Source organism: Otolemur garnettii, unplaced genomic scaffold, assembly GCF_000181295.1.
Source record: "Otolemur garnettii isolate 467f Iridium unplaced genomic scaffold, OtoGar3 scaffold00288, whole genome shotgun sequence".
NCBI lineage: Eukaryota > Metazoa > Chordata > Mammalia > Primates > Galagidae > Otolemur > Otolemur garnettii.
In genome coordinates this window covers 418512-427018 of record NW_003852683.1, presented here as the reverse complement: position 1 = coordinate 427018, position 8507 = coordinate 418512, and the positions used below count along the sequence as shown (strand labels likewise).

Here is an 8507-nt window from a genome sequence, read left to right as displayed (position 1 = left end):
GACCTTCAACCCAGTCTCCTTCCTGGCTCCCAGTCTCTACCTAGCCTTGGGGGTCTTCTTGCACCTAGAGCTGACCCTGCTCTCTGCTGCTTACAGCCCACCCCTGCTCACAGCCCTCCCATGGCTCCTTGATACCCCCCGGCTGGTTGGGGATACTTTGTGGTCGACCTTCACTTTGTGGTCTGGTTCAACTGTCTGTGATCCTCCTGGGACCCCATTTGTACTTACACAACTCCAAGCTGCTCCTTATTTCCTGATAGACCAGGCTGTGTCCTGCCCCTGCTGTGCCTTCTGCCTAGGTGCTCTTTCTGCTCCACTCTCTAGCCTCTGCTTTCTGTCCTTCCCTAGTCCTGCCTAGGGTGGGAGACGGGGGCTCTCTACGCACCGTGAGATTGAGATCAAAATTTACTGATTCTCTCTGCTATCACCTCCAGGAAGACATCCTATCCACAATCCTCAGGCTACCTTTGCGTGTCCTTGGGAACTCCTGTAGCCCCTGGACTTACCACCCTCCACCCTGGCCACACTGAGTTGGAATCCTCTGTTTATCCTGCTGTCCCCACCCTGCTATTCCCACCCTGCTATTCCTTGCTGCCCCACCCCATCTTCAGGCAGCTCCTTACAGGGAGGGCCAGGTCTGACCCACCCCTGAGTTCCCAGGGTCACTCTCACAACTCCTTCAAGTTTTTTTTTTGTTTTTTTTTTTGAGACAGAGCCTCAAGCTATCCCCCTGGGTAGAGTGTCATGGCATCACAGCTCACAGCAACCTCCAACTCCTGGGCTCAAGTGAGTCTCCTGCTTCAGCCTCCCAAGTAGCTGGGACCACAGGCGCCCACCACAACGCCCGGCTATTTTTTGGTTGCAGCTGTTGTTGTTTGGCGGGCCCTGGCTGGATTCGAACCCACCACCTTAGGTGTATGTGGCTGGCGCCTTAGCCACTTGAGCCACAGGCGCCGAGCATCCTTCAAGTCTTTATTCAAACATCAGCTTCTCTGTGAGGCCTTCTCTGGTCACCTACTTAAGTTTGCAGCCCCTAGAGTCCCTGCTCCTGTGCTTGCTTTATTTCCCCCATTCCCTTATCACTTCATAATCCACGGTGTAATTTACTTATATATTGCTTTAGTATCATGCCCCCCTTCTGGAATTTGAGCTCTGGAGTTGGGGGAGAGTTTGATGTGTCTACTGCTGCTTTGCACAGTAGGTATACCATGGGAACAATTCTCGAGCCCCCTTGCCTGGGTCCACTTCCTGTTATGTGACCTGAGGGAGTTACTTGGCCACTCTGGGCCTTATTTTCCTCTCTGTACAATGGGGATGATGGTAGTACTTACTTTTTTGGATTGTAATGAAGATTAAATAAGCTCTTAAAACAAACAGAGTCTGGCACACGGTAGGTGTTGGTAGGCACACAGTGAGTATTGTTATTATTGGTAGTCATAGTAATAGAAGTTTATTTAGTCATTTATTCAAAACATAGCTAGGCAGAGCATGGTGGCTCACATTTGTAATCCCAGCACTCTAGGAGGTCGAAGTGGGTGGATTGCTTGAATGCAGGAGTTCAAGACCAGACTAAGCAAGAGTGAGACTCAGTCTCTACTAAAAATAGCAAAACTAGCCAGGCCTGGTGGGGGTGCCTGTAGTCCCATTTACTCAGGAGGCTGAGGCAAGAGGATCAGTTGGGCCCAAGAGTTTGAGGTTACTGTGAGCTATGACACCACAGGACTCTACTGAGGGTGACAACGTGAGACTCTTGTCTCAGAAAAAAACCTCAAAACATAACAAGTGCTCTAGTCAGAACTTGTGTGTGCATGTGTATGTCTGGGTGTGTACGTGTGTAGGGTATTAAAAGGTATTTTTGGCAACCCACTAATACTGAGTCTCGGCCCAGGGTACATTTTCCATGAAGTTGATGAAGCTTTATTTTTGAAGGCCCCAGAGAGGCTGGAGCAATTTTGTGTTCATAATCTGGGATTCCTTTCCTGGAAAGGACCCTGAAGGATGGGAAATGTCCATCTTGGGCCTATCCCATACCAGCCACACTTTCTCTCTGTCTAGGAATGCTCCATCTCAGTGCTTCTCCCTACCAGCTCCCCATACCTGCTCTTTCTATTTTTCATCAGGACACACATGGGGCATACATGTCACCTCTGCAGGGGTGAATTCTGTCTGCCCAAACAAGCTCCTTGTTGAAGGGACTCAGAGCACTGGCCATCTGGGATCTCTTGATAACCACTGTCTCCCCTTACCTCTCCCACCTGACCTTGTCTGTCCTGCTCTCTGTGTACCCCAGCATGTGCCCAGGGACTTGCTTGATAGAAAAGACTAGAGGACTGGGCGTCACCTGTGGCTCAGTGAGTAGGGCGCTGGCCCCATATACCAAGGATGGCAGGTTCAAACCTGGCCCCGGCCAAACTGCAACAAAAAAATAGCCGGGAGTTGTGGCAGGCGCTTGTAGTCCCAGCTACTTGGGAGGCTGAGGCAAGAGAATAGCCTAAGCCCAGGAGTTGGAGGTTGCTGTGGGCTGTGAGACCACAGCATTCTATAGAGGGCAATAAAATGAGACTCTGTCTCTTAAAAAAAAAAAAAGACTAGAGGACAGAATTGAATAGAAGTCCTTGAGCTATGTCAAGTGTTCAGGAAAAACTGTTGGAAGTCACTTTATAAAAACTCACACACATAAACATAAATTCTGAGCAGAGCATTTGTTATGTTTTGGATAAATGATAGTAAGCAAAAATTTGAGAAACACTTTCAGATCCCAGGAGTAGCAAGAGAGTAGGGACGATCATGTCAAATGTCCCTGGTACCCAGGAATGTCTTTGTGAGACAATGAAAAAGGAAGACCTATGCCTGCCTGTGAGATCCATTCAGATCTGTCCTTGGAGCTGTGTGACCCTGGATAAGGTCCTGCCTCTTTCCAGGCCACTGTTTTCCCCATCCAGCCTGTGAGAGGCTTAGCACTGAGGCCCCTGCCTTCTTGTCTACTTCCCCCGACCCTACCTGCCTCCACTCCTGCTGGACAGATCAGGGTTAAGCCTGACAGGACAGGTGTGGTCACTGATGGTGTGAAGCACTCCATGAACCCCTTCTGTGAGATTGCTGTGGAGGAGGCTGTGCGACTCAAGGAAAAGAAGCTGGTGAAGGAGGTCATTGCTGTCAGCTGTGGTCCTGCTCAGTGCCAGGTGCTCAGGGTCCCAGGGAGTGGAGTGTGGACCCCTGAGTCTGAGGAGGGGGAAGGTGCTGTGGGCCTGGACCCCTCGGTCTAAGGGAGGAGGAGGCTGGGGGCCTAGACTCCTGGATCTGAGGAAGGAGGGGGTTGGGGTCCTGGACCCCTGGGTCTGAGGGAAGGTCTGGGGGCCCAGACCTCCTAGTCTGATGGAGGAGGGGGCTGGGGGTCTGGAACCCTGGGTCTAAGGGAGGAGGGCCTGGGGGTCTGAACTTCTGGTCTGAGGAAAGAGGGACTGGGGGACCTAGATCCCTGGGTCTGAGGGAGGAGGAGCTGGGGGCTTGGATCCTGGGTCTGAGTGAGGAGGGGCTGGGGGACTTGGACCCCTGGGCACCCCCAGTGATGAAACCAGCTCAAGCCCTTCTGTCCTTGGCAGGAGACCATCCGCACTGCCCTGGCCATGGGTGCAGACCGAGGCATCCATGTGGAGGTTCCAGCTGCCGAGGCAGAACGCTTGGGTCCCCTCCAGGTGGCCCGGGTCCTTGCCAAGCTGGCAGAGAAGGAGAAGGTGGACCTGATGCTGCTGGGCAAGCAGGTGGGTGTGGCCACCTATCCCCACCTCCCTATCCCCACCTCATCCCTGCTCAGGAGGGAGGCAGGGGTGTTGGTGAGATGCAGGGGTCCCAGGCCCAAGGCATTCAGACAGTCCTGGTTGAACAGCTTGGGACTTTGCCATCACTCTTGCAGGGTTACTGGGTATCAGAAATATCCTTTGAGGTCCTCTTTGAGCCTAGGAGGCTATGGTGATGGTCCTGGGCCAAGGCCAAGGAGACAGGGCAGATAGACATGAAGTGGCAGGAGGGACAGGGCTTGATTGATGGAGACCAAGCTAGGGGGAGGAGGTAAGGGCAGTGCCTGGTCTGGCTTAGTAACACAGAGGTGGGACACGCAGAAAAGAAAAGAATTAGAGGATAATTCCGAAGCAACATAGGAAGTGTAAAGAGCCCAAGTGATAGCATGTGAGTTTAGGAGACAGGCTTGGGCTTGAGACAGAGACTGGGGGCTATTGGAGAGGCCTGAGGAGCCACAGGAGGTCTGTGAGCAGGAGAGGAATGGCATCAGTGCCAGTAAAGAAATGCCCCGTCTCAGGCTGTGAGGAATGGGCTGGAAGGGGGGAGTTGGAGGCAGGGATTTTGGGAAGGAGTTTGGGCAAAGCGAGGAGCTGCCTGGAACTGCCCCTACTGTATGTGTGGGGCTCATCTCTTCCTTTAGGAGACCTGGAGTTACCTCCCCTTCCCAGGAGCAGTGCCCTTAGCTCATTGTGTGTGAGGACAGACCTTGTGGCCTCACTCAGGTAGGGCAGAGCAGAGACATCAGAAAAGCCACAGGTGTACTTCTCAGGAGTGAGAAGAGGCAGGGAACTGAGGCCAGAGGCTGAGAAGGAGGGCCAAGGACTGTGAAGTACAGTGAGTACAGAGTTAGCCAGGCACAGGAGGTTCAGAGGTGGAGCTGGGCCCCAGCAGGGAGAGATGGAGTCCAGGGGGCCAGGTCAGCACTGGGAAGAAAAGGCAGCTAATAAGTCCAGGGAGACCACTAGATGTCCCCTCCAGCCCTATGAAAGCCAGACAGTAGAAAATGGAGATCGCCAATGTCAGGGGAGTCAGAGTAAAAATTAGTAAACTGAGGTAAAAGGGCCTAACTAGAGAACAGACCAAAAAGACAGGGCTTGGGTGGGGCTTTGGGGCCCAGGTACTGGCAGTATGACCTACTGAAGCCTCCTGCATTTGCTGGTGGGTCTTGGACTCTTGTGTCCTCCTGTCCAAGCTGTCAGGGATGTTCCCAGAGTCAAGGCAGGAAATACCAGATGAATGGGACAGGATGCTCTTTGTTCTAAGTAGCAGTCACAACTCAGACTGGCCTAAGTCAAAAAGCAAATGTATTAGGTTATGTAAATCAGGTGCTTCAGGCATAGCTTGATCTAGGCTCACACATGAGCTCTAGGCTCAGGTATCACTTGGCTTCACTTTGCATGTCCAGGCTCAGATCCCACCAGCCTACTGACCTTAACATAAAGAAAAGAGCCTCTTTCTCCTGGTGCCAAAGCCCCCAGGGCTAACAAAGCAATAACTGGGGTCGAGAACAGAATGTTCTCCTTGGCCAGATCCAGCACCTGACTCCCCATGGTGGGCGGCATAGGGCTTAGCTCATGGAAGGCTTTATACAGGGGCAAAGATTGGGCAGTGGGAATGCCAGGTAGCCCTACACAGCCCTGCTTGCATGTGGCCCAAGTAAGGGGATTATTCTAAACCAGTGGTCAGCAAACTATGGCCCAGGCCTCCCACTGATATTGTAAATCAAGTTTTATTGGAATGCCACTACATGTGTTCATCTAAATGTTTAGGGCTGCCTGTGCTTTTTGGCAGAGTTGAGTAGCTGTGACAGAGACCATGTGACCTGCAAAGACTAAGACACAGCAGAACGTCAAGTTGACCACCCAAGGGACTGTAACAAACTGGTCAACATATGGAGGTGATCAACATAAGGAACTTCCATTGAATACCTGTGGGACATGTCTGATCTGTGAAAATCAGGTCAACTTAAGGAGGTGGTCAATGTAGGGACATGATAAGCTATGGAGGTTCTACTATATTCTCATTACAGAGCAGGTTTGCCAACTCTGTTGTAGACAGAGGCCTGAATAGGCCATGAGAATCTCCATTGATCATCCTACTGTCTTTCTTCTCTCCCCACTCAGGCTATCGATGATGATTGTAACCAGACAGGGCAGATGACAGCTGGATTTCTGGACTGGCCACAGGTGAGGTTGGAGTAGTTTTGAGGGCACTCATTCCTCATCCCTCAAACTTCATGGCCTTGTACCTGCTGTTTCAACCTCTTGGGACACTGTTCTTTCATGCTACCTGGTGACTTTGTCATTCCTCTTCTTTAGGTGTCTGCCCTCACATCATCTCCTCCAAGGGGCCTTCTCTGTCTCACCATGTGAAATACACATGCCTTGGCTCAGCGCCTGTAGCTCAGTGAGTAGGGCACCAGCCACATACCCTGAAGGTGGCGGGTTTGAGCCAGGCCCAGGCTTGCTAAACATCAATAACAACTGCAATCACCACCATCACCACCCCCTCACCACCCCCTCAAAAAATGGCCAGGCACTGGGGCGGGTGCCTGTTGTCCCAGCTACTCAGGAGGCTGAGGCAAGAGAATCGCTGGAGCTCAAGAGTTTGAGGTTTCTGTGAGTTGTGACACCATGGCCCTCTACCAAGGGCAAAATAATGAGACTCTGTCTCAAAAAAAAAAAAGAAATACTCATGCCTGCCACTTAACTCCAATCTCTCTAGTCCCTATCTATGCCAGTCCAATAGAAATGCAATTCACATTAGTAATTTTAAATTTCTCAAATTTACTTTAAAAAAGTAAGAAGAAATAGATAAAATTCTTTAACCCCACTGTATCTAAAATAATACTATGTTAACACGTAATCAACATAAAATATATTGAGATACGGATGCTCCACAACTAGCGCTGGGGTTATGTCTGATATGCCCCCTGTAAGTTGAAAATATCCTAAGTTGACAGTGCATTTAAGACTCCTAACCTATTGAACACCAGAACTTAGCGTAGACTACTTAAAACGTGCTCAGAACACTTACATTAGCCTACAGCTGGGCAAAATCATCTACCACAAAGCCTATTTTGTAATAAAATGTTGACTATCTCTTGGAATTTATTGAATACTGTATTATAAGTGAAAAACAGAATGGTTATATGAGTACTTGCTATGGTTTCTATTGAATATGTATTGTTTTGGCACCATAATAAGGTCAAAAAATCTTAAATCATTCTAAGTTGGGGACCATTTGTATTTTATGTTCTTTTCCTTGTTATACTGAGTCTTGACAATCCAGTGTGTATTTTATCTTTACAGCTCATCTCAATTCAGATGCTAACTTTTCATCTGGAATACTTAATTTAGATTCCTAAAGCTCACAGTTGAATAAAAGTAGATTCACATATCCACATGGTTCCAAACAGACTTGAAAGTTTTCTGATAAATGCATCAAATATCACAGTTTTTCTTTTCTTTTCTTTTCTTTTTTTTTTTTGTTTTTTTGAGACAGAGCCCTCAAGCTGTTGCTCTGGGCATCACAGCTCACAGCAACCTCCAACTCCAGGGCTTAAGCGATTCTCTTGCCTCAGCTTCCCAAGTAGCTGGGACTATACGTGCCCACCACAATGCCCAGCTATTTTTCGGTTGTAGTTGTCATTGTTGTTTGGCAGGCTTGGGCTGGATTTGAACCCACTAGCTCTGGTGTATGTGGCTGGCACCTTAGCCACTTGAGCTACAGGTGGTGAGCCATTGCAGTTTTTCTTAACAGCGTTATTGAAATATTACATACAATAAACTGGGTATATCCAAAGTTTATTATAATTTGGTAAGTTTTTTTTTTTTTATTTGAGACAGAGTCTGACTATGTTACTGTTAGTAGAGTGCTATGGCATCACAGCTCACAGCAACCTCAAACTCTTGGGCTTAAGCTATTCTCTTGCCTCAGCCTCCTAAGTAGCTGGGACTATAAGTGCCTGCCACAATGCCTGGCTATTTTTTTGTTGTGGTTGTCATTATTGTTTAGTAGGCCCTGGGCCAGGCTCAAACCCACCAGTCTGGGTGTATGTAGCTGGTGCACTAACCACTGAGCTATAGGTGCCGCCCTATGAACAGGTATACCAGTGAAGTGATCCCTATAACCTTGATAACATATTTTGAATGTTGGTATTTAAATTTAAATAAAATTTAAAATTCTGTTCCTCACCTGCACTGGCCATATTTCAAGTGCTCAGTAACCACTGGAGGCCTGTGGCTACCAGCTTGAACAGCATATTCTAGGCCATGATCCTACTTTATCTTCTTTGAAGCATTTATCACTATCTGACCAACTTCCTGAAAGATGCCCCCATCTTCCGTATCATTATGTCTTGTTTTTTTTCCATATTCTTTCTTAACTGAAACGATCTCATTTGTCTGCATGTTTCCTTGGTTACTGGTTATTTTCCCCAGCAGATTATATGCCTTGTTGGTCATGTGCATGGTGTATTCACAGAACTGAGCTCATAGCCACTTGGTGGAGGCCAATGAGACATGAAAGAGACATGAAAGATGTGCCAAATAGGGTGATGCCTATGGCTCAGTAAGTAGGGCTTCAGCCCCATATACCAAGGGTGATGGGTTCGAACCTGGAACCTGCCAAACTGTAACAAAAAAATAGCTGGGAGTTGTGGTGGGTGCCTGTAGTCCCAGCTCCTGGGGAAGCTCAGGCAAGAGAAT

The 8507-nt window shown here is 48.8% G+C and overlaps 1 protein-coding gene across 1 annotated transcript in view; it reads left to right on the top strand.

Moving 5' to 3' along the window:
• ETFB (electron transfer flavoprotein beta subunit) overlaps positions 1 to 8507 on the top strand; it is a 12826-nt gene that overhangs the window by 1868 nt on the left and 2451 nt on the right. The window contains exons 2-4 of the mRNA XM_003803236.2: positions 3024 to 3182; positions 3603 to 3761; positions 5922 to 5984. Of these exons, the coding sequence (XP_003803284.1) occupies positions 3024 to 3182; positions 3603 to 3761; positions 5922 to 5984 (381 nt within the window). The remainder of the gene's footprint in view (positions 1 to 3023; positions 3183 to 3602; positions 3762 to 5921; positions 5985 to 8507) is intronic.